This window comes from Strongylocentrotus purpuratus, unplaced genomic scaffold (assembly GCF_000002235.5).
Source record: "Strongylocentrotus purpuratus isolate Spur 01 unplaced genomic scaffold, Spur_5.0 spur5_scaffold_15, whole genome shotgun sequence".
NCBI classification, from domain to species: Eukaryota; Metazoa; Echinodermata; class Echinoidea; order Camarodonta; family Strongylocentrotidae; genus Strongylocentrotus; species Strongylocentrotus purpuratus.
This window is the reverse complement of record NW_022145600.1, coordinates 27,103,242-27,130,850: the sequence shown is the minus strand read 5'-3', so window position 1 is coordinate 27,130,850 and position 27,609 is coordinate 27,103,242. Positions and strand designations below refer to the sequence as shown.

At 36.4% G+C, this 27,609-nt stretch overlaps 1 protein-coding gene across 1 annotated transcript; it reads right to left on the bottom strand.

The window, feature by feature from the left end:
- Nucleotides 1-1,017: 1,017 nt before the first annotated feature.
- LOC115924126 (homeobox protein Hmx) lies at nt 1,018-12,413 on the bottom strand. Its single transcript, XM_030985931.1, has 2 exons — nt 11,268-12,413; nt 1,018-3,135 (listed from the first exon to the last, which is right to left on the bottom strand). The coding sequence occupies exons 1-2, from the start codon at nt 11,788-11,790 to the stop codon at nt 2,441-2,443; spliced, it is 1,218 nt and encodes a 405-aa protein (XP_030841791.1). The 5' UTR covers nt 11,791-12,413; the 3' UTR covers nt 1,018-2,440.
- Between the last annotated feature and the right edge of the window lie 15,196 nt (nt 12,414-27,609).

Here is a 27,609-nt window from a genome sequence, read left to right as displayed (position 1 = left end):
TTCTCTCTCTCTCTCTTTCTTTCTCTCTCTCTCTCTCTTTCTTTCTCTCTCTCTGTCTTTCTCTCTATCCCTTTTACTCCTTCTCTATCACTTTTTATATCAATTTATCTCAGTCTCTCCCCTGACAGACCCTCTCTCTTTCTCTCGCTCTTCTTCTCTCTTTTATTATCTATCCATTTCCTGCATGTCTCTACAAATCGTTCTAATCGGGAGTGGATCGACTGATTGGTCATGCGTGGTTTTTTTTTTGTCTTCCCCGCGTCTTGTACGAAAATTTATGTCATGAGCGGTTATCGTCTGCCAACTATTAGAGTAATTGTGCGAGTAAAATTGGCGGGAATGATGGTCTGCAATCTCAAAATGATTCGCCGGGTTGGAGATGAATAGAGGGAGACCCCAAGGAATTCTCCGAGAAAGGAAAGAAAAGCATGTGTGTTGTTCTTGTATCATCTTCTGTGTTTTTTAAAGCTTAATCGACATAAATTAGAAAGATGGGAATAAATTTAAGGAGTTGTTTTAGTACGGAGCTAAATGATTACTTCCCCTCCCCCCCCCCCCCCCGGAAAAAAATATGGAACAAAATGTGTCAGGCAATGTCGTCTGCGTCAAGAGTGAAGATTAAGGTGTTGCCATATATACGATAACAAAGAAATAATTCCGATGAAATATTTACACCTAAGATATACGATATGACAAGTATTATGAAATATCATGCTCTCGAACTAATAATAACGATCACTAAGTAAGAAGAAGAAAAAAATTGAGAGACATATATCTCTTTATCAATGATTTGTTAATCGTTTCCTGACAAGTGTAATATTTAATCTGATTCATGTCTTCCTTACTTATTTCGAATTAAAAAAATAAGGAAAGAGAGGAACTGACAGACCCGATATATATAGACAGAAACAGAAAGGTAGAGAAATCTAAAGTGTGTACTCAGATGAATACCAGGTATATACAGAGTATCAAGAGAAATTTTGAACCCGCACAAAAAAAAATTGAATAATCATTTAGTTGCCGTTTTAACGAGTATCGTAAGGATAATTTATTCACGTGGCGTACGAAACATTGAATATTTACAATTATTCTCTTTTATATTACAAACATCATATTTTGACAGAACATATAGTACACAAAACATTGCAATTTGATAATTTACAGCATCGGGTCACGAGAAAAGTGATAAATACAATTTTATATTTGAATTTACCCAAGCCTTCATGCATGACTTAGAACACTAAATCTGGATGTACAATTCCCCCCCCCCCCCTCCATTCGTAAATGAAAAAAACGATTGCCGTTTTTAAAAGGCGCTGGATACTGATTTTAACACATAACTAAAGTTTCGTAAAAATATCATTTTGATTTCTAAGCATACTTGAATATTTGTGCGGTAGTAAAATTGTACAGTGACGAGGAAACATTAACACATTAGACAACAATCTCTTTTTCTTGATTTATTTGAGATATTTTGGACTGACGATGCTGCCTGAATTATTTGTCACAATCGCGGAAATTATGAGTTTATAATGTACACGAATCCCTCATGGATTCGGCATGTATGCATCTGATACCTGATAGTTCAATAAACCAGTTGATAACGATATATATAGTCTGTACTTAACGTTCTGATTTTTTTACTCGAAGAAATAGCTGCGACGAACTATTCAATTCACCTTTTATATATAATATCATATTTCATATATGCTTACTGATTAAATCAACTTTGCTGTAATGTCTTGCAAGCCTCGAGCCGGCTTTGCAATCACCATGTACGTTTCTCCATTTAATAATAAATAAACAAATGATTAAAGGAGTGATGTTTGTTGCGTCAAAAATAAATATGTCTTAACTTATCTGCCCGGTCGCGCCAACAATAGAAATGTGCCCTCACGTTTTAATTAGGTAGGTCGACAGGCCAAAGTTACACAAAATCAACTATTTAATGTTAAATCATGACCATTTGAAAATACACATGAGGTACAAACAGTGCTTGTGATACAGTACTGCTGAACTCGGGGTGAGTATGTACGCATGGGAGGTAAGTAACTGTACATTTAGTAGACCCTTTATCAATCATTATAAAAGTTACATACAAGGACAGTGACTGACTGCAGACTGACCTATGCAACACTTCAAGTCTCTGTCGCTCCGCCAACCCGACTCAAAACTGAGTCCAAACCGACCGATTCGGTGTAATATAAGGTAATGTTTAGTCTTATAATTATGTCGGTCTCATGTTGGGTCTTGTCTGTGACCAAGCAAATAAACTGGCGTTCTTTTACAACTCATCGATGCAGCATTCCTAGTCCACTAGCCGTTTTAAACCTTTTCCCCCGTGTAAAAACACGTATAAACTTTGACCCTGGTACATAGAATCCGGGAAAGTTGCCTTCTTCATACGAATAGCATTGTTCCATTATCAACGGGTCACACTTCATGTCACAATACTGGTTGACGTGGGCGATCTCGCTGATGATGTAGACGATGTTGACGAGCTGATTTGATGATACGAACCGGGGTACGGCATCGGGAAAGGCAAGATGTTAGGCGAGTGCAGACTCGAACCCGTGGTGGGATGATTCTCGTGATAGAGTATCGGTACGCGGACCATACGCTGCGCATGCGCATGAGCATGCGCAGCGCTGACCTGCGCGAGGTTTGCCTGAGCGCGTATCTGGGCGGCGTGAGCCAGATTGGCCGACTCCAGCTCGGCGGCCATCTGTCGCTTCCACTTGTTGCGACGGTTCTGGAACCAGATCTTGACCTGGGTCTCCGTCAGGTGAAGATTCGCTGCTAGTCCAGCCCGCTCAGAACTAGACAGGTACCGCTTCACTTCAAACGTCGATTCAAGTTGAAAGACCTGACTTCGCGAAAAGACAGTTCTCGTCTTTTTCTTCTTCTTTTGCGGCGATTGATCGTCGTCGTCATCATCGTCTTCTTCGTGTCCATTATTTCGACGGTGTTCGGAATCGGGCGATTCGCGATCACGACTGTCTTTCTCGCCGCCTTCCTCGCCGAAGCTGCTATGGGATTGAGTTGGTCGAGGTGAGATATCCTTGGCCATAGCGAGACGGCTACTGTTGGTTAGTGGCTGGGCTATCGGTGGGTGCGAGTTGAAAGCCGGCATGCCTGTAACGAGAGAAAAATGGAAAAACATAAACATTAATTGATTTCGTCAGTGGCATAAAAATAAGACTTTACTTTCACTACAATCAATGGTTGATGTATTTACATGTATTCCAATATGATTTTTTAAATTTCACCACTGTTTTAGTTTTTTTTTCTTCTTCTGCTTCTTTTGTTACAATTAAAATATGTTGTTATAAACCTACATGCAGATACGATATGAAGATGAAGATTTTTTTGTATTCCACTGTTGAAGAAACTCATTCAGCAGTTCAGAGAAAAACCACTTGGCTTGAGAAAGTCAACAGGAGAGGATGAAAGCTTGCATGCAAAATGTGAAGTTTGGTAGAAGTGTAACCTACACATTATGATTACTCAAACCAATGAAAGTTTTCTGTTCGATCCTAATCATGACACTTTAATCTTGTCTAATTATCAGGTGGTTGATTTTGTCGTTATCGAGTTCAATTCTTCCTACTAATGTCGTTCACGGAATCTCTCTGACTTATATTTCATAAAAAATGGGAGTAAGGTTTTTTTTAGGTGATTTTCGAACTCGAGGGAGTTGATCAAAATGCAGGTCATTTCAAATATTATAGTCCTCGCCTTAATGATAACCGTAACAAAAATGGAAATTCTTTTGTTTCTTGAAAAGAGGTACCTAAAGAAGATATCTACTTTTTGTTGGCAGGGGAAATAACGTAAAATTAATGGCCCTCATTAGTTCGTTTAAATGTTTAAAAGAATTCATCAGCGCGGACTGATATCCCCGAATCTAATAAATTATTTACAGTCGGTTTAACGTACTTCCAGCAAAATTACAGCTACTAGTTGTTCCTTTATTTTCTAATGGAAAATTTGATTTTTGTCATCGCTAGTGTTTAGGCTATGGTATTATTAGGGACTGCCATTTGTATTGTCGACTTGGGATTTTTCTGCGAAGTTTCGCGATGAATCGAGTTTTTATCGGTTCTCGGTTATGCATTATAAATGAACTAGCGCAAGGAGGGTCTTAAGCAGAGCTTTCGATTAATGGTACCCCATTTCTTCTTTCTAGGTTTTTCTTTCTTTGAGTCAGTGATGATGAGTAGATGTCAAATCTGTGCCCGTTCGAACAATAACTGGTGCATTAAAGAATTATTCTTTAAAAACTAAAGTATTTCCGCCAATGTATTGCATGCATGGAAGGAAAAATTATAGAGCTTTTACCGATTTATGTCAACGTTTTCTGGGGCAAATCGGCATAACAAATGGCTGTGGCACAACATATTAATGTTACATTGCAACGCTTAAGTTAAGTTTTATAACTAACGACCATGCAGAAACCAATAAAATATGTTTTCCCGAAGTATATCTTTCCTTATATAAATTATTCATACAAGCTAATGATGTATTTTTTCTATAAGACTGATTGATAAATAGAGTAGGATTTAATTACAATCACCGTCGTATATTTGCTTCATTTCTCGTGTAAAAAAAAGCAAAACTAATAAATCACACAATATGATGAAGGGATACACCCACATAATCATAATTCAAGCTGCACAAGATGCCACATTTTGATTGCGTTATTTTCTGCGCTAATAATAGTGTATTCAATGAGGGAACGAGTGCATGCGCCAATAACTTAACGCAATGTACTGCATTCACTTTTGTACAATCTGTCTGTCTCTCTGTCTGTCTCTCTATCTTTCTCTCTCTCTCTCTCTCTCTCTCTCATTTAGCGTCAGATACAACGTCAGTTACTGACGCAAGCCTACTTCAAAAGAAAGTTAAACGGGCATGATAATTATCATGTCCTTCTTTTTTATTCTTTATCATCATTTTGCTCCAAATAAATGATAAGTTCTTCTTGATCTTCAATTTGCTTCTATTCCAAACTTCATGCTCTTTGAATTCAATGACTTGTGCCTTATTTTGAATAGCTATTTGTAGGCATATATGGCATTTTCCCCAGGTAGTAGGTTGATTAATCTTATGTACTGCAGTTTTCTTCTCTTTTTTTAAAATCATAATTTCAATTAAGAATTTGGTTGTTTTTGTAATGTTTCTTTTTAATTAAATATAGGACGGAAATGTGTGTTTTAGTAATGTTTCTTTTTCATGATATCGTATTTAATAGCTTCGGTTTATGCTTTAATAAGGTGTATTTTTTGTATTTTTTGTATATATAGTTAGCAGGTATATTTCGGTTTGTTGCAATATTCATTTCTATATTCATAGTAGCATCGGTTTATGTTTGGAAAACATATTTTCAAAGTTCGAAAATATACAAAGTACTTTTATGTAATACTCCTTTATAATGCTTTCTTTGTCAAGGAGATTGAAGTGGAAAACTGCCAAACGTAAATAGGCCTAGGCCTATATGTTCTTTTTGTGTTCTCATCTATACGTCTAGGTATACTTGGTATGTGGATGCATTTAGGAGCTTTATTTTCACAGTTGCTTCAGGCATGACAAGAAAATGATGGACACCATCGCGAGGAGTCAGAGGGGGGGGGGGGGCACAGCAAAAAACTAAAGCCTGTACTTCCCGCGTTTCCTAACCTTAGAAATCAGTCTGACATTTCACATTCGGCCAGTCCTCAGTCATGCAGTTAAGGATGAGTTCATCATCTCATAGCGAGTTATTTGTTTGAATGTGAAAGCAGGAAACACGTTCACTTTCTTCCCCTAATTGAAGATAAGTGGGCGGAAATGCTTACACGATTCAACCTACTGGCGTTTCACCTTATTTTCGATTCACCTCAATAAAAAAAAATCGTTCTTTAGTTAAAGGCGCGGAAAGTGGAGATTATGCGCGTTTTTACCAAGGGCGGATATGCAGGCAAAACGACGCGCGTGTGTTGCGTTAAGGGTGATTAGGAAAAAGAAAAGACTACCGACATGGCGATATTTAAATTAATGAATGCAATTCGTTAGAAATGGTTAAACTTGAGTGGTTTCCGTAATGTGATGAGTGAACCAGTCATAGCGGTGGGACTCTGCCAATTCGTGTCTTTACCGTCTGCGGAGATTTTATCATTTTATTCATCTATTTCATGAAGATATAATACCCCCCCATTACGAAAAAAAGAAGTCGTATAGCAGGAGTTTATCTTGAACAAGGATATGTTTCAGTTTACCTGTTATGATGGCGAGTGTAATTCAAGGGAAAGTTCAATCGCATGGACTATACCAATGAATTTAACAGCAGTTTTGGGTGTAAAGTTGTTGTTACAAGAAGTAGATATTCACAAAAAAGTAAAGTTTGGGCTTAAATGTCATGAAGTATATTTAGTAAATGACCTATTGCCTTTGATACTAAATGACCTGATTAGTTTATTCGAACTTGTTAAATGCTGTTAAATTCATTGGTAAAGACCATGTGATTAGACTCTCTATTAAATTATCCTCGCCATAATATCAGGTAAACTGAAATATTATCCTTGTTTTTTTTACGTTGCGTTTTAACTTTATAAATTGTAAAATCCACTTGATACAGGGCCCCTTGTGAAGCAGGTCTTGTTACACTGAATGGGGCTACTTTTTGTTTTTTTAAAGAATACTGAATAAATAAATTAATAGATAAATAACTTTGACCTCAAATCTTACAAACATAAAAGTAATCAAAATCAAAAGTAATCAAAGAGAGATGGGATATAAGGAGATGTCTCTACATCTCCTTAACAATCCAAGGGGACGGAACAGCAAGAGATGGGAAGGGTCGTGAAGGGGTGGAAGAGAACAAGAGTGAAGAAGAGAGAGAAAGAGAGAGAGAAGAGAGAGAGAGAGAGAGAGAGAGAGAGAGAGAGAGCCAGAGAGAGAGACTGGAATGATTGGTAATGAACGCACGCAGTCAATTTATTATTTACTATCACCGTTGAACAAGCTGTTTATTTTAGAGACCGTAGTTCACCTCTGATCGATTGCAGTTTGAGGCTCCATCAAGCAGTCGATTTCTTTCAGTTCATTGCAAACACTTAATACCATAATCAAAGCAGTTGTGGCAAGTTCCGACAAACCACCCAATCTATCGATTTTTCACAACACTGAAAGTGAAAACAATGTGCGAAGTAGAATAATTCTAAAGACAGAACTTTACAAATTAAATAAACAACTTTAATTGCAAATACTAGTCTAATTGATATAACTTTTAACAATTATTGTATAGACATTTTGGAGTATCAAAAGTTACTGATGATCCGCCACTATTATTATTATTATAAATTTGAAGATTTTTGTTTTATTTAGGTAAGCAAATGTTTTGTTGCATTCTTTCCATAAATATAATAAACATAATATCAATATGCATAAGTAGTGTAGGTCACTAGATCTATGTGTCTTTGTCGTTTATTTATTTAATTTGCCTGTGAAGTAATTGTTATTGAAAGGCTATAAAGTCACTTAGCAATTTTGTGGATTCTTTGTATTGTAGTCATAGCAATGGCTTCTCTACCAAAGTAATGATGTATCATTTAGCGGGATCATTATATTGAAATGAAGTCATACATTAATGCAGCATCCATATTTATCCATGTCTCTCTGTAGTAATTTTCTCAGGGAAATGCCAAAATAAAGTTTAACACGGTAAATTAATTTTGTCGAAACGGCCTATGCAAGTAGACTGAATCAAAGTGACATGCCCCATTCCGGCATAAAGGAATTTAAAATACCTTAAATACACGAAAGAAGAATTAAAGCCCTTAAAATTACGGTGTTCTTGTGCCTGTCCCTCCCCGAGAGCCTGACTATACAAAATTACCCAAAAAGACTCCTGGAATATTTTTTGTAATTTTTTTTTCTTGTTTTGTTTTTTGGTTGTCAAAAACTGTGGACAAAACGTAGCAATTGAAGTACTGTAAGGTCTTATTTTGATTTTGATGGTCAGATGTGTTTTTTGGACTGGGTGCTTTCTGCATGAGAATACTGGATCCGTCTCTAATTTCCCTTTTGTGTGGATTCATTATGAATTAAAACAAAAAGTTTAGACGAATCTCAAGAAAATGTTGGCATCCAGGGGAGATGAATTTGACCCCAATGACATATTCAACTGCCATGTTCCTCAACAGCTGCACCGAGCCATTCATATAAAATAGAATTAATTTACATGGTTGCAGAGCGGTTAATAAGTTTTGCATATAAACGAAATAATGGGAAAGATTTCCTTTTGCGACAGCCACCTAAAATCTAACCCTAACCCTAACCCTAGAGTACCCTAACCCTATCCCTAACCCTATTTGATATTGTTTTTTATATCATATTATTATTAGATAGTCTATGTCATTCCAAGCTGTACCCATGTTTTTTGTCAAAAGAAAGCCTTCCCAAATAATGAAGTAAAAATTCCATGTTCATATAGGAGTCATCAAGTTCCTTGTCCAACGAGGTTTGCCAACCTCGACCTTTTTATTCGCTTTTGAAGCCATGCCAGCTTTAAGTAAGGCAAAGGAGCGAATTAGAGAAAAGAACAGAAAAGCTCTTATAGAAATTGAAGTTGAATAGAATTATCTGAATACTTTTAATTCACCCTTTTCGACGAAAGAAAGAAAGGATGAGCGGGGGTGAGATGCTGCTGCAGGACGCGGTGTGGGTCAAATGCTTAAAGAGCAATTAACGAATACAAAAGGGCTACTAAAGAGCTAGGAATGTCATATTCAGACCGCGATTAAACGCATTGTGCTTGCTAAGGGATTCAACAAGATTGAAGAATAGAGGGGAAAATAATCCAAGAAATTGATAGAATTCGGGACCACTAGCTGCCACGAATTAGAGTTATTCGACACTGCCCATATTGAGAATTGAAAAGATCATCTAACGAGGGAGGATGTTAGGGCCACGTATGACGTGGTCGTTAAATTAATAGTGATGGGCATAAAATTCAGAGCTATTCTCAAAACCTAATTTTTTAAAAGAAAAGCAAGAAACAAATCGTTAAGTGATATGTATGCAAAGGTTAATTGCCATGTTTCAATGATCCACATTATATTTTTAAAACACCTCAAAACTTTTTTTTTCACAAAATTTTTCCTAAAAAATTAGGAACATCCAATGTTGGTAATCAAACAATGTTTAAAAAGGACTGCCCAACATATAATCGTGAACATGTATCTGAGAGGTTGTTAGAGAGTAAGAAATCTGTGTAATTTCTCTTTCCCAGTGATCCTAACTAAACCCTTGTCTTTCTCGATATTCCCCGGTGCAATTACTGCAAAAAGGAGTTTGTGGTCCTCACATTCATCGCTGAAATTAATGGAAATAATTGTTCATTTGATATATATTCAACATGATGAAATTGGTAATTATACAATCAAATAATTTGATGTCTTACACTTTGATCTATAGCCGAGTACAAGCCTACATAATGTTGTTCACTTCATTAAAAAGGAAATCCAGAGAATAGAAGGAAAAAGATGCATATATATTTTTGGGGTCAATTTATTTACCTCCCCCAAAAATATATCAGAATAATTTCAAGTCAAGATGAGACCAGTACTTTACATATCTATACCAATATTGGACAAATATTGGAAATGTGTTGTTATAAAAACAAAAAACGATAACGTGAAAGAGGTATTTTGGGTATTACATTACAAATTAAAAAGGAAAAGTATAGAATTCGTTAACACTTTGAGTTCATCATCACTCCTTCGCTAATAATAGAATATGAAAATACGTTTATATCATACCCTAAAATTCATACGGCCCTGTAGCCCTTGGACAGAAAGGGGCGAAGAGAGAATAATGCCCTCTCCAAAGAACAAAAAATGATGAAATAATCAATTAACTAAATAAATAAAATAAAATACGAAATACAAAATAGCGGATTGACGTTGTGGGCGGCTTTGGTAAGAAGAGATACTCAACTTACTAAATTATTTCCCTTGCAAAATATATTTTTACCAAAGAAAGAGAGAACAGAAAATAAAATTGAAGAGAATAACAACAAAAATCCGGCGTGGATAGAAATGATGAATTATATATAAAATCCTATAATATATCACCTATTCTCATAAAACTGACAAAGACAATAATATCTTGAATATAACAAAAAATACGAACGACTGGGAAAACAAAGCCATTTAGGTTCAAGATTTGACAATGCGTTTTCATGACATATACATTTCTATTTCACTTAGGTTTAATGGTTTTGAGTATCGGCTTATTTTGCCGATAAATCCTCTCTTCAATTTTATAATAAGGTACATAGTCGCATATTAATAACAAATATCAACTCGTAACAAGTAGCTCTACCTACGCAAACCATAACATTTGCTGATAGCCTATTACAGGTTTCTCATACAGAGGTTGTTAGAGCACTTTCTGCGTAGGCTATAAAATCTGCAGAAAGTAAGTACTTGCAATACACATAGAAAGAATACATGAATCATGCAAATTGTGTTTTGCGAAATAATTGTTAATTCAATATCATAAATAGTCACTGTCCCTTACAAAATCTGTATTATGTGATGTCAGTTCATTCCTTCTTATATTTAAATTTCAAATGTCATAATTCACATCCTTTTCTGCTGTTTAAACACTGTCTCATTTTCGTTGAATATTTGCTGATTCATCATTTTTAGAAAGCATTTTCTCATGAAAAATTATAACGATGCAAAAGTGGATATCGCGCGCATATATTCAACAATTACGACTTACATGTACACACAAATAACATTTTATGCAGATTATACTAACGGGGTATATAAATAAAAATATGCTCAATATTTCATTATGTATTGTTGTTGTTCTCGTTGTTGTTAATTGTATCTTTGTGCGTGAATGCAAACTAAACAACAGAAGTTACAGAACAGGGAATTCAGTTAGTCGAAAGTTAGTAAGCGAAGTTAATCAGCCTATAAATTAACAGAAAGTAAAGAGATATCTGAATGAGTTTTTTACAAGGCAACTATTAAGAATTTATTCCTATTTGTGTTAATATTTCACTCTGCAAATTGGGCCTTTTTTCGGTACACAGGCCCCAATGATGCAAAAATGTCCATCTATTTACTCTAGGCTCCCTATTTATTTTTGTTTCTTAATGATATTGTTATTGCCACTATAATTAATGAAATGTACTTAAAGAGAAAAAATAGAGGGAATAAAGGGAATCACTGGTTTTGGAGAAGGGTATAGATATTAGAGCTGTAACTTACCGTGATAATGCAAGAAGGATGCCCCGTGCATCCAGGCATAAAAGGCAGGGTTGTGCGCTAGGTGAGAGAAGGGGAGTGCGGCAGAAGGGATATGGAGAGCCGCTGCTCGGTGAGCGGCAAGCTCATCCAACGCCGCCCGCCCCAAGCCCGGAACGGTCGCCGATAGTGGGTGTCGAGTGGAGCCGTATATGGGCCCTTCACTGTACCCATTGCTGGACATCGACGGACTGGATGGCGACATCGGGGGTGATCTCGGCGACTTCCGATGCTTGTCCGTCGGTGAGAGAATGCTCTCGATGCTGAAGCCCTTCGTTCTCGGTTGGCTCGGTGGCGGGGTGTGTGTACGGTAGCTATCATCGTCGTCTTGATAATGAGCAGGGCGGAGCGGTTGCGACGCCAGAGATGCGGGGGGTCGGGCTGGGTGATGACTGGGTCGGTCAGGTGATAGACGCATCTTGCTCGTTTCGTGGCGTGGAGATGGAGATCTGGGTTCCTCTCCTGATAGTTCACGGCTACTGTCCATAGATAACGATCAAAATGTTTGAAAGAGCCAAAAGTGATACTTCTCCGATAACTTTAACCTTCAAACGACGAATTCAAATCATTAATACATTCAAATACAAGCTAGCATTTCCAGTATTTTGTCTCTATCTGTTCGTACAATAGTCAATACTTGCACAAATAAAAAAAACCAGAGGAATTTAAAAGGTAGACATTTCGCTAGCTGAAACTCTAGGTCGGTCAAATTCAGTCTTTTCGTCGTCTTAGTATAGAGAGAACTGATTTAGTCACCCTCCTTAGTTGGAAGCCAGAACAAGGGATGCGCTCACTAAAACTCCGGCGTTCAGACAATCCACCTGCATCAAAGTTTGGATAGCGACTGCTCGCGAGTTAACGAAGGCAGGGGGCGGGCTCAGTGAAGTGTTCAAAGAGTTGAGTAGTGGCGCCTGAGATCGCAAACCCTTTCTGTCAATTTATCAATCAAAATAGAGAAAGCTTCACAAAGACAAGCTGGTCTGTTCTGTGCTTTAAATGAAGAGAGGGGGAGAGAAAGTGAAGGAAGGGAGAAAGGGAGGTATAATGATCGTGGTGGTTAAAGAAAGCTGCATAAATGCGACCAATGGGCTGTGACAAAAGTTGTCAGTGATTAGCTCCGACAACAGGCTTAGATAGCTGCCCAGTGAATTTGTGCGTGTGTGTGTTCCATACACACACAGTATGCTGTACAGCAATTATTGACTCATCTTCCATCGTTGGGGGCAGGCGCCATCGCTCATGAACCTTGTTTGTATACATAAAAATCATTTCATACACAAACAATGACAAGTGCGGGGAGAACTTCGCGAGAATATGAATCAGATAGAATTTGGCGATGAATATTTCTCAGTTTTATTTGTCGTATTTCGATCAATGGGTGCGGGATTGTTGCAAAAAAAGATGTCTGGTTTGGTCATCAGTGTTAGGGTACAGAAACATGAAAATAGTGTAGAACCTGAAAATGTCATATTTGGTATTGGGTCATGAAATAAACGCCTAATATTAATTATGTTCTCGATATATAGATTTATAAAGAGCGGTGAGTTGGCCTATTGATTTTCTTTTTCCTCTCAGTTTTTCTTCTCTCTTTTTTCCAGCATCTCACGTCGGTTTGTTGTTTTTCCTTTTCATTTCTATTTTGGATTTACCTCCTCTTCCTCCCTCCCATCTTCCCCCCCCCCCCCTCTCTCTCTCTCTCTCTCTCTCTCTCTCTCTTAAAACTTTATGCGACAACGAATACCCATATACACAGCAATTAACGGTGCCGACAAACTGAAAGAAGAGAAGCGGAGCGAGAGAAAAATACTTTTTTAAAGAGACTTTACACGGGTACAGTGGTGACATGACAAAGTGCATACTTGGTAATCAGGCGAACCACGCTAATTCCTAGCGCTCATTAGTAATTGCATTATCTCGGCTATTATGCATTGATCGAAAATAAAGTATCCTGCGCTTTTTGAGGGCAGAGCCGGAGCCGCCATACAGATAACGTAATATATCGTTCTAAGTAACAAAAACGAGCGAATAATGAACAGATAAACACGACGACGGACCATGCATCTAACCGGCTTAACCAAATTACTCAACCCTATTCAGAATGTCAGAGGGGGCAATGCTGGTCCTCTTACATCCTCATTTCGCCATCTATCTTGCCCCGACGAACCCCATGGGTTATCTGTTGTCAAGAAAAGAAAGTAAATCCAAAGATTTACGTAAGGAATCTAATTGCCCTAATTATTTATTATTCATTGTAATGATAGTCAACTAAAGTCAGGCAAAAACCGATCGTTCGCTAACGGGGTCGTCGGACAGTGCCCTTTAATGAAAGAAAAGGAAAAGAAAATATATTTCATGATGACGAAAGTGCTATCTTTTGGACAGATGTTAATGATTTTTACTATTTTATTATGGAGATTACTTTTTCCGTTGCTCCTACTTTCTTTTCTCTCCATGTTTTCTTTTTCGAGCGGGTCTAATTTTCATCTTTTCTCTTGTGAATGTATTCATTTTGTGTCTATATTATTGGTTACAACTAAAGATCGTTCTTTCTTATGAAGAAAATTGTGTTGTTTTACTTTTTAATGTATCGATATTAGGCCCACACTACTCTTTTTTTGTTGTAAAGTTCTGACTAGTCTAGGATAGTATCCTATATAAGTAACAACATTTTATTAAGAAATATATGTTTTTTTCTAATGATTATGTCAGGGTGATTACCACAAATCCTGGTAATACCCAAACATCATAAAAAACTAGAGTTTGACTTCACGTTTTGTATGATATTCCTTTGTTCCCTGTTGCGTTTGGGGCATAATTATCATTCACTGAAGACTAGCATCACCATACAGATCATGTTCATTATCCATGAAAATAAAAATAAGATAAACATTTATTTTGTGATTTACTTCTTTGGGAAACCGAATAGAAAATTAAAAAATCGCATGTAAAATCACTTAAATTAGGTGATATAACTGGATTACGAATCTATCTCTATCAGCCTCTGAAACTGATCGTAAATGTTTACTCAGCTAACATAGAGTGTTAATATATAACGTTCTTATTCAGTTTTATAAGTGCAAGTAGAAGATAACCATGACCACAGTGGTCATAAAAATTGTAGATAACTATAAATGTAAGTCTAATTATTATCAAAACCAACGCTTACAAAATCTGTCTTGTAATACAGCTTTTTGGTGTCAGAAATCTCTTTCTTAAACTTATATATCTCAATACCTCATATTGGTAAATGACGAACCCTGGTAACAGCCGTATGCTTGCTTGTTTTTATTTTGTTTAATTAGTTAAGTTTTCATTTGCCTTTTATCCCTCTTCTTTTTTTTTTTTGGTTAACTTAAAGAGCAAAATTTACTTTCATGAGGTAAAGCTTATTTTAAATTTAATCTTATCATGTCCTTCATAACATCGGTGTATTGGCCACGGTGAAATACAGCAAGATATTTAAAACATGGAGAAAATTAAAAAAGGTTAAAAATTAATGAAACAAATTGAGAGGGGAAAAACAGATAAAATATGCAGAGAGAAAAGTAGAAGATTATTAAAATATGCAATGACATTTTTTGATAAATAAAATAGAAAGAGGCAAGTGAGAGATAAAGTGACAGGGTAGATTATAAAGTCAGTAAAAAGAAAGAAAGAAACAAAGAAAGAGAAAGAGAAGGAGATATTGGTGAGGATTGATAGTAGGAAGACAAAAAGTGAGACACAATACGACAGACAGAAAAATAAACTTACAAAGTCTCTATGAACAAGATGAAATAAAATTATATACTAGCAAAATTATCTAGGGTTCACATGCTCTCTCTCTCTCTCTCTCTCTCTCTTTTCTGTCTTTCCATCTCTCTATTTCTCTCTTTCTCTCTCTCTCTCTCTCTCTCTCTCTCTCTCTCACAGCACTCCTTCTCCCTCTCTCTTCACAATTTTAAGTATCCACACCCTATCATTCCGATTAAACAACGAATGAACAGTTTCCAAGATGAAATAAATATATACTAACAAAATCATCTAGGGTTCACATGCTCTCTCTCTCTCTCTCTCTCTCTCTCTTCCTATCTCTCTCTCTCTCTCTCTCTCTCTCTCTCTCCCAGCACACCTTCTCCCTCTCTCTTCACAGTTTTAAGTATCCACACCCTATCATTCCGATTAAACAACGAATGAACAGTTTCCAAGATTCCTTACAATCGCCGCCTAATTGAAAGTCGCAAACACGCATTCGGAGATTTTGCTTTAAGTTGTATTTAAATCACCAGTATACCATGATAATGACTATGCGGCCCCCTCTAATTCCTTAAACACTTCGGGTAGATTGTAATACAACACACATAGAATCAAGGAAATGCAAAAGTTTAAGAGAGGGATAATAGGTATCCATTTAGTCGTTTAGTTACTCCCGGTATTTCTTCTTCTTGTTTCTTCTTTCTTTTTCTTCCATACAATATCGACAGGATGGAGGAACAAGTTGACAACTTCTGAGAAATCGACGAAGATTCGGTATCCTGTAGAAAAACGTGCCCTCCTATATCAATAACCCACACGAAATGGCATCCAGCCTTAAAGTATACATAAACAGCAATGTAGCCATACATTTTTTTCTTTGACATCAGTATAGAGAATGCTCAAAATCTAAGCTTGCATATCCATGAAGAAAATTAATTAATAAGTGAGTTGGTATACTCGAAATGTTACACAATTTAAGATTAAACGGAACTTTGAAAAGAAAAAGTGTGAACAATTTGTTGACGCCACCTTTTTGAACAGTCAGAGAGGAAAAATTGCTGTAAAATAACATCTTGAAAATGGAATCATGATATGCAAATATTATATCATGAATGTTACAATAACTTGTTCGGACATCTATATACTTCTGCGAAATGATAGAAAATGGGATTATGAGCCAACGCGTGTATATATGTAAACTACAGAAAAAATATACACACATTGATATAGTAATGGTGATGATGATGATGACGATGATGAGAACAACGATCTTGATAAGCGATCAAAGTGATAATAGAAGCCGAGCATGTAAGTTCATATAGGAAATATAATAATATTCGTATAAATTTATGGCGATGCTGATGATATTGAGATTACCGATTATAGATACAAATTTCCTGAATGTTTTTTTAATAATTTTTTAACATTAAAATATAAGTTTACCAAAGATTTTCGATGATTAAATATCCCGAAGTTCTTTGATAACCAGAAACAGAAGTGCATAAGGCGTATCGAATTCTTTTAAACTGCGGTTTATTTTACTGTGATTCTTTTTTATTTTTGTTATTACTTTGAATATTCAGGACTCTATTTCTTACTCCTCCTTAACGACTTTCAAGAGTTCTTTCAAAGAATTTATAAATGTACATGCCTAATGCGAATAGAATGAAAAAGATTGAATATGATTTTTTTTTTAAAGTTGAATTATGAAATAGGTATGATATGACAATGGAAGAACAACTTTATATTCAAAATCATTTCAACTATCTAAACGTTATTTCCCACAGATTTCTCAAGAAAATGTAAAGATCCAAACAGTTACTTGTTTCATCAAAGTAACTAAAGATTTAAACACCCCTCAAAATGTAAGATTTTGAATTATGTCACAATAATATTTCATGTGTTTTTATTTTGCTTGAAAAGACAGTCAGTGTAGTCACTTTTTGTCAACATAACGTACAAAATAGCAGTGTACCATTAATTCTGGATAAATCCAACCTTAATGATCGGGCCAATTTATTTGGATGTTAACCAACTGCGTCGCCTGCCACATCATTAAGAGACAAAGGCAACATATGCGACGCACATTGTTAATCGGAGGCTGTCCTTCGCCCAAGTATCGTTAGGAACATCATTTTCTAAGAGTGGGACTGAGCTAAATGACTGGCTGCCGATCAGGGCTTTGTCTGTGCAAAATGCGAACAAAGCGGTTGATTAGGACAGCTTTACAGGCCTCACAAGAGATGGCGCAACTGAGCAATTGGTCGCCCTCTTCTTAAAGATGTTTTTTCAACTGCATCAACATCCAGCTTTCTATGACATTCTGTGGACGTTTTAGGCAGAAAAGGATCGGGATGATGGGACAAATGTCTGTTCTTTTATTCCGATTGATAGCCTTCTTTTTAAACAATCATTAGCGGTCCGCGAAAAGTGCACAAACGTCTTAAAAGAAAATAAAGAAAACAGAAGGATTGGACTGGCTTGTTAGACCACACGTGAGTGGGTCAGAAATGGGCTTTATTGATGCCTCATTGGCTTTGAAGTATAAGTATACTTTCTCCTTCTCTTGTGAAAGCTTCGTCCCCCTGAAGACCGGCAATTATATATCGATCAAGTGATTTGTGCCTCTCTGTGCTCTTGCTCTTTTCTGCGCTATCTTTAGGCTAAAAGTTTGGCTCAAAGGAAAACTTGACGCTCACAAAGGACAAGTCCCCTGACGAAGTCTACCCCTAATCAATAGGCCAACTCTCCGGTCTAATCTCCGCTGACTACTCGACAGTAATGCATCATTGTGGCCCAAGAATTACTATTGACTAGGCAAATTAAGGAAAGTGAATAATTAGAGGGGATGATCCAATTCTCAATTTCAATGTCATCAGTGGTAAGCGCCTGCTCACAATGGGATTAGCAAAGCCCCATTAAAGAGGAGAATAGGGCTCCTAATACCTCCGCCCTTTGCCCTGTAATCATGGTAATGGAACTGTACCCTTCATTATTGAACAAGCGCTAAGACTGCACCCTGCCTAAGAAGTTCCTAAATACTGCACTATTCATCAACGCTGACTCTATTAGACACAAATCTTCCAACTATCCAAACATCAATACAATCATTCCCCTCGACGGATCCCTTTTCTCTGTTAATTATGCAATGAAATTCTCTTCTTATCATCTTTGTGCTCATATCGGCTCGAATTCTACAAGCCATTGAGCAATTTAAGAGTCACAAAGCGTTCTTTTGAAAGGCACCTCCCAGCTATCAGTAGGCTTCCAACAAAGCCTTGAAAATTGTCTTTGACTGAACAAATACGAAAGATAAATGGCTTTCCTTTGTTAAATTTAGTTGGCAAGTTAACTTCATCAAGAGAGAAAAGGCTACATTCGAGCGATTAAAAGGTCTTTGCGAGATGTCGATGGTCTTACATTGTAACTGGAAGAAAAAAGAACACCTTAACATAAATATCATCACATAATGTAGGCCTACCAATGTCAGGAGTCACAAACTGACGGATGTATTTATTAAGTTTAATCTTAAACATTTTATGGTCATTTTCACGGAGTAATTGGATCTATTAAAGCTATGCCCTAAATTTGCTAAAATGGCGCCGGCTTATGGAGTCCCCATGAACTAATCAAAAGTAGACCAATAAGTTTTCAGATAGAAAGTAAGATGTATCATGGTGACAGACACCAACATCACCTAACTGTGAATATCAGATGGATTGTTCACTACTGAGAGTAATGCCTTGGACGATTTCTTTTCCTTTTTTTTCAAACATCGTCTAATTATTTATCATTTAATTTCTTCGGATAGCCACATTGATAGCCATAAATATTTTTCTTTTATTACCTTGTGTAATTTTTTTTCAAAATAGTACAGATTATTGTTGTTGATATGATCTCTCATTCCACGTAGTTTTCGAAATTTCAAAAAATGATGATCTAAAAATAAAATTATACAGTACACTATGCTTTTTTCAAATGACATGTAACTCTTTCCTTTCTCTCGCTCTTACACTCTCTCTCCCTATCTCTCTTTCTCTTTCACTCTTTCACTCTTTCCATCAACCTGCAACTTTTCTGGATACGCCCCTGTTGAATACGGAGATAGACGCTAAGTCATCATTTGTGCATGTGCGTTTGTAAGTGTGGGTGCGTGTGCGCGGATGTGTGGGGTGGGTATGTTTTCCTCTCCATCCTGAGCTTGTTAAAGTGTAACTCTATTTTGCAACCGGTTTAACTTGCTTATTTAGTATATTTCTTGAGTTGAGAATGTTAGCAGACATCCACTGAGTGATTATTGTGTGTGTGTGGGTGTGTTTGTGTGAGGAAGGGGAGCAACCTCCAGAATCGTTGAAAGTTTTCTATATAAAGTGAATCACATGTACAATTGACTTATAAATTATGTTTATGTACTTTAGGTTTACGTTGTTGCTCAGTTATATATACTACAAATGAGTGATGTTTAATTATATTTTTGTATGAGCAATTAATATTGAAAACGTTTATTTATTTTATTCCATTGTATATGTTGTTTTTGTTTGTATTTCATTAGGTGGAATAAAATAAAATTACTTTAAAAACAATTATAAATGGGTGTGCGCTATGAGACACCGTTGGATGTGAATCTCTCTCTCTCTCTCTCTCTCTCTCTCACTCTCTCTTTCTCTGCATGTCAAGCCCTCTTCTCCATCCAACTATAAAGTGGCACCCCACAATTCATTGGCACAGATGCTAAGAGTGATGCTATTTCTACGTCTACGCATGGTGGTTTAGATATATTACCATTTTAATTGGTTCCCATCTTACTAATCGGGCAAAACATTATTCCTCTAATCTGATTTCAACACCTTTTAAATGAGCCCCATTCTCGCTCTCACGGCCATTTATTCTCCTTCTCATTTTAGTTACATAATTGCTTTCTCTCCGTTCCCCGATTGCATAGTAGATATTAATTTCCATGCTTTACACAAAATTGACTATTGGTTTTCACACTTGTCGCAGACTTGGGGTGTGTGTGTGCGCTTGATGGAGTAATTACTTGTGGTATCCACTGGAAAGTCAAAGGGTGCTGATGGTGAGGTGAAAGAGAATGGTGTGATTTCTTCTTCTTTTTCTCCCTTTTCTCCCCTTCTTCTTCTTCTCCTTCTTCTTCTCTCCTTCTTCTTCTTTTCTTCTGTTTCTTCTTCTCCTTCTTCTTCTTCTTCTCCTTCTCCTTCTTCTTCTTCTTCTTCTTCTCTTCTTCCTCCTCCTCCTTTTTCTTCTTAAGCTTCTTCTTCTTAAGCTTCTCCTTCTTCTTCTTCTTCTACCACTTTTTTTCTCTTCCCGTCATCCCCTCCTTCTTCTTTCCTTCCCCTTCTGTCCATTCTACTTCTAACTCTACTTCCCGTTGTTCTTCTTCTCCTTTATCTTCTTCTGTCCGCCTTCGATTTGTTTTCTTCTTTTACTTCCTCTCCTTTTTCTTCTCCTTCTTCTTCTTATTTTTCTTCTTCTTTTTCAATACATTTTTCTTCTTTTGCTTCTGTCGCTCCTTCTTATCATAATCAGTTTTAGTCTACTTCTTTTTGATTACCTTCATTTTCCATTCTTTCCTGGGTGTTTTTGTGCGTACTTCATTGACAAAAGCAACAAATATAAGACCCCGCCGTATAATGTCAATATTTCAGTACTAAACTGTTATTATACAACTAATTTGGAAAATATATACTGTACTTGGCGAATACATACTTGGCGAATAGATATCAAAAGATCAGAATAGATGATGTGTTCTCTGATGATTTCCCAGTGCAGTTTGGAGTACCACAGGGTTCTCGGCTGGGTCCTTTGTTATTTACTCTGTGCACTGCTAATCTCATTTCAAATGTTCAAACGAATTTCTCGAGATACCATGCCACTGCTGTGCAGACGACACACAGCTTTGTGTATCATTCAGACCTGATGAACATGATCACGAGCGATGAGTCTCACTTCTAGAAACATGTGTCGACTATGTACGTGGATGGATGTTGCAAAATAGGCTCATGCTAATTGATAGTAAAACTGAAATAAAGGGAAATCAAACCCAAATATACAAGTATAACATAAGATAAGAGAGAGAGGGGGAACACGAAGAGAGAAACACACTTACACACACGGAAAGACAGGCAGACAATCAGAGGTACAAAGTCATAGTGTAACAAACTAATGTACATTTTATAGACCGATGTGATAAATACGTGTTTTGTTTAAACTGTGGGGGGATTATACTCTGTAAAATAAAATGAGAGGAGAGACAGACATACAGATAGACAGTCAGAGAGAGAGAGAGGGGGGGTACATGTAGCCGTTGGTGTAGCCAACTAGTTGATATGCTATAGGTCGATGAGATAGATACGTATATTGAAAACTGAACAAAAAAAGCAAATGAAAATATATATTTTGCTTATAATAAAATAAGAGAGATAGAGAGAGAGAGAGTATGTACGCAGTCATAATTGAGCAACCAAATTTTGTTTTGTAGACCGATGGGAGAGAAACATTAACGGAAGATTTAAAGATTATAGGATAAACGGAGAAAAGATCGAGACATTATGATTATTAAATAGGGAGCTTCAGCAAGGCTCAATATTGAGTGATCACGCTTCCGTGTCTTCAAGGTCACTCCGCGAACTCACAAGTGCTCGCGTAGGAAGAAAATCCCAACTTCTCGTCAAAGAACTATGTAACCTCTGCATTCGATGACATTGGTGAACTTTGTATTTGAGTGGTGAAGTCAGTGAAAGCGATCAATACAAAGAACGATGTATGTGTAAATGATTGACCACAGCTTTTTTTAATTTGACTGCGCCAGATTTTTTTAAAAATAAGTTAGAAACTAGGTTGCGACCGCTTGTGAGTTCGCGGAGTGGCCTTTGAAGGTTCGAACAAGCCTCAGAGAGACGTATAAGCGTGATCACTCAATACCGTGCTTTGCTCAAGTTTTAGGGAGAATGGGAGAGGTAAGGGGGGGGGGGGTGGGGCAAAATGAATTAGGAGGGGGCAGTCGAAAAGGTCCAATATGGACGGATGCATAACATCATGAATTTCATAGAGATACGAGATAGATGTGGGCAGACAGTTGGAAGTAGGATTAGAGATCGTCATATACATTATACCTCTCGCTAAAAAACGTAACAAAGGGATCGAGATCTATTTTCATGTTCAGGAGGAATTAATACTCGACACTTTTGTGATGAATGAAGATAATTGATCGGGTTGCACAAATGCTCATAATTTTTTTGATTTATGGCTATCTTTTGGGAGCAGTCACCCATGACATATAGACAGTCTGTCTGTTTTTGTGTCGTTTTTTTGTGGAGGGATTGTCAATGCATTGATAATGGTATAGCTTAGCACGGATGGCGAATATGGCATAGCGCAACCGTCCAATGTGTGCCTTTTAAAATGGGTTTTATAAAGAAATTTAGACTCATTACGCTTTAAATATGGTACTAATTTGGTACCCGTCGTTAATTTTAGTGGCAGGTGGCCTTTTATCAGTGTTGAAACAGCGATTGGTAGACCCGAACTTGCAGGCGAGATAATTCAAGAGATAATCATTCAGTTTGATGACAATAATATTTGAAGACGAGGAAAATTAGATATAATCTATTCATTAATTTCGATTATGTAATAGTTTACACTGGTTTTGGGAAACATAAGTGGCGCCACGTTTAGTTTTAGATATTGTTCATACTTCCTACCTATAACAAAAATTGTTTCTATTTATTCCTTGTATTTAATTGTATTATTATATATTAGTAGTAGAATTTAGTCGGCAAAGGCAAAGAAAAATCAGTAAATACAAAACAAGAGTACATCTAATGCTATTACGTTAGTTTTTATAAACATGCTTTCAGTTTCAGTTTCAGTTGTATTTTTCAATTCCAACAGAACAGTAATTTTGACAAGAAATCAGGTGTACAATTCTGTATTCAATAATATAATACATTTTACATGGTTTAAAGTTATACAAATAGAAAGTATACATAAATATCCAGTATAAAAGTTTTTTAAGATAAACCTGTGGAAATAGAGGGATCCACTGAAAAGCAGAGCTGGTAAAATGTGGATCACTCAAAATAATGACAAACAAAATGTCGGAAACATTTAAATAAGAAAAAATAATACATATGACAGTCTTATGTGAACTACATTGGTTACCCATCAAGTCTCGTATCCAGTTTAAAGTACTTCTATTAACCTTCCAATATGTACATCAACTAGCTCCTTTTTACCTCACCGAATTGCTAACTCCATATAAACCAGATAGAATACTACGTTCCAGTTCCAAGTCTCTGCTTTGTGTTCCACACACCATGACAAAGTTATACAGGGAAAGGTCTTTTTCATATGCAGCCGCTTTTAGTGGAAGAAGTTACCTGAACAACTGACATGTATGGGATCCTATAAAAACTTTATCAATTCTCTGAAAACATATCTCTTCACCACTTCATAAATAATCAGAATAATGAACCCGGTGCATTGTTTTGTCTTTTTCTTAAAATGCACAAAGACATTGCAATTCGCCTATGTGTGTTATCGCTACATAAAAATGTTTTTTGTTATTATTATTATTATTACATAGATTACCAAAAAGCGGCAGAATAATGATAACATTGTAAATCCGTAATTTGAAAACTTGTTACGACACGTAATTGCATTGATTCATTTAAACGCTTATTCATATTTCTGCTTTGTTCTTCAACTAATTTCATTTTTTCTTCATATTATGACACATTTTGACAGAATTCCGATTGCGTTTTATTCTTTTTCATGACATTTTCTTTATTCTTCCTTGCACTTAAGTGAAAGCTCTTATAGAACTGATTTAAAAAGGAGTTACCTGATATTGTTGCCATAGCAATACTGAAGAGCCTTAGGTTTCTGAAACTAAGGCCAATCTCATCAAGACAACTAACAGCCTTTTCACACACAGCTAAAATTCATCGTATCCAGAGATGATTAGTATAAACGTGTTTAACTCAACAGTTTTAAACATGTTTATAGAAAATTTTCCCAGTGTGAACATCGTTTATACGATGTTGGGATAGATACGAAGTCGCGATTCATACGCCCCTAAAAGCAGGCTGCAGATACGAAGTTCGTATCTAGAGAGCTTGACATTTTGTGTGTGAAAGGTTATTCGTGTTTAAACGTGTTTCAAACGTGTTTAAACTGGATGGAGCGTGCACTTTGATTGATATGACATGACCTTCAATGCGCAATAGCACTACTGCGCATTTTACGAGCAGTAGTTAATCACGAAACGATTAACGATCGCACCGAAATTTCTGTGTGTGAAAGGCTCGTGATTAGTTTAAACACGTTTATACTTATCATGTTTATAGAATTTTAGCTGTGTGTGAAAAGGCTGTATACTGTGTCTTCTGTTATAATTAGCTGTATTTCTTTCGACAGCTTATCAAGATGCTATGTCTAGAGGCCAAGGAATACAATTCATTCTCTTCTTGATTAATTCGCGATTTGATAAGAGTGAGAGAATTACTAAGTATATAAACCTTGCAATCAATTATTACTAATTTTCACCACTTTCATACACGTTGAAAATTACAGGTTTCTTTAGTCAGAATGACGGGCATATTATGGTATGTTTATGTATTATATTCTTATTTTGTTATGTTTATGTATTATATTCTTTTTTTGTTTTTTTTTGCTCTTTTATCATGTTCGGATCATCATTGTCATCATCATGTAAATTTTTTTTTTTTTAAAGCAGAACGGCCAATCTATTCAAATAGGACCCGTTCTTCTTTATTCTATATTTTTAGAAAAATTGATATCGCTGCGTAGTAGAGTAATTTATAGTTTGAATTTTTTGTCCGATACTTTTTTTTCTCCACAACAATTTCTCCATAACAAATGAAATTGAAATAAATGAAATTAGATGGAAAGATTAATTAACCTTACTTATGATAATTATTAACTCGCGCAAAAATAATTAGAAACATAAAAATGTGAATTGGCGCCCTTTATTAGTTTTTAAATCATTTTGATGAATTTTACATGACTAAACCTAATTACTGTCTGTGATGGTTGATGTTGTATGCTTCATTAAACCAAAGAATAGCAAGTACTAAATGCCGTACCAAAAAAGCTCTAGAAATGCGTGTGATTATCATTAAAAACATCATAAAAGGTGTTTGATGACTGCATTTACATCTCATAACACTTTTGTCTTCCTTATTCCCCTTTCTCCCACCCCCCCCCCCCCTTTCCACTCTCTCCCTTACTTTCGCTTTTCGTAACTTCCTTATTAGTTATCCGATTTTAATCAAATGTGTTGGCTCTTTTTCTCTTGTTTTTCTGCATCTATTAAAAGGAAAATATTATTTGGAGTGGACTTAACCTTTAATGTTCTTCTTTTCCTCTTTTTCTGTCTCCCTTTCTTTCATAATGTCGTGACGACTTAAGAATAAAGAGGTGCATACTTATAAAAAAAATGGTGAATCATTGATGATATCCTTTCTATTTCAACACACTGTGGTGTTTTAAATAAAAGGATAACGCAAAATGCTTGTAGACATTGGAAGTCGGTATTGCGGTACTATTTTACTGCTAATCCATGGAACTCCCCTGGATTATGTTTCCCTATATCCTTTTCTTCCGGATGAAGGTTGCATGTTCCTCTCGTGCGGATCAACAAATGGCACCCCTCCCCCCCCCCACCCCCCTCTCTCTCTCTCTCTTTCAGAGTTTATGATTAATGTGCTCATTATCGGCTCATAAATTCGGGATGACACCATCTTCATCTTCCATATTCAATCACAGGCAAGTGGGCTGCATACCAGACGCCTTTTGTCTTCCCGTATTTATGTCTTTCGAATTCACCCGGTAATTTATCGCACTCTTAAGGTAATCGCTGAACATGGAGAAGGATTTCAGGATAAACGGTAACAATGAAACGAGGTATTTAAACCTTATTAATATCTTTTCAGTAACCCCTTGTTAGGAGCAAATCGAGTCAGTTTGGCGTCATGGATTTAGATTGCGGGCCAGTTTTGTTCTCTACGGCACGGTTTCGGGCTTGCCGCGAGCGATCGTCATATTTCAGCAATTTGACGACAATTCTATGAAAAAAGTGGTCTCTTTAGTGCCATTATTATCCTTGCCAAAAGGAGGATAACGATTGTGGGACAATGGTGAGAGATAGGAGGCGAACAAAAGTACTTGGTGTTCGTTTTTCTCTCTTCTTCACCCGCAATCCAGCCTACCCCTCTTCGCATTGTTCAACGGCGACAGACTGTCAACACCCGGGGCTTTGGGCCGCGAGAGAAAAGAAGTTGCCGTCTGTTGGCAGCCACCGCCAATAACTCGTGCGGTGTGCGAATTCTATGGGAGGCCTTTGACGTTGATATGTAGGATATTAATCCAAAATGAATGGGTATTTTATTGTGAAATGAATGTCAAAGTTGTTAAATGATCCATAGGATTTCCTTTCAGACCTCATTGTAAAGCGATGAGTGATGGTTTTGATCACCGATTGACGATGAGCCAAAAAATTCCTTTAACCTTGACGTATGTCCCATTTAAGCTACATTTTGAGGCGTCCGTTCATATCGTTAAAAAGTCATAAAAATGGAACTTTTCTGCCTTCAAAATTGACTTTAAGAAAAGGATTGCATGGTTGTCCGTGTTCAGCAAAATATTGGCTGTTGGTTGCCTGTTGTTGCCTGGTGCGCAAACTATCGAAAAAACCTTTTCTGCTTTCACCCTTATTGGACGCTCAACAACCAATCAGGATCCAGATAGCATGCGCTTCGTCTTAATTGTCTTAATTGATAGACTTATTCTGCATGATTTTTGTTTCGGGAACTAACATTTGAGTTTGATGGCAATATGTAATGAATTGTAAAATTTGTAATAATCATCTGATCTTCAATCTGACTGTAAAGTTAATATAGTAAGATAACCTTTAATGTTGCTTTTTACTCATTTTGTATTTTTGCGCCAAAGAGGTGGAAGTTTTAAATTAACACCAGTAGATGATTTTGAATACATTATGCACGATGTGCTGTATAGCGTAGTTTGACAATAAGCATTATTGCATTTAAAGATTAAAATATCGTATTTTACGAAGCAATTATCAATTACATATTGGCTTCAATACGTCACCTACTGCCTCTTTCTTGCGATTTCTATTTCTGCTTTAATTTTTTCCTCTTGTTTCTCAGGTTTCCTCCACTAAAACAAAAAAATCAAAACATCTGTCAATCAAATAATAACTAAATAAACAAGTTCTTCTCGCCTAAAGAACATCCTTTCATTTCCCTCATTAGGATGGATATTTTTCTCTTTGAAAAAAAACTATTTCTACATTTCCTGGCCTGAGGAAAACCAACATCACTTGGTCTCATGAATATTATATGAAATATATTTTCGAGGTCAAGATAGCCTTTAGGAGAGTGATATGGATGGAGATTGTCATCTTTATTTTCAAAGGTTTCTAGAATATTCTGATTTCCTGTATTATATAGATGATCAAGTAAAGTGAATAATACATGTAGATGAAATAACTGTCATTTTTCACATTGTT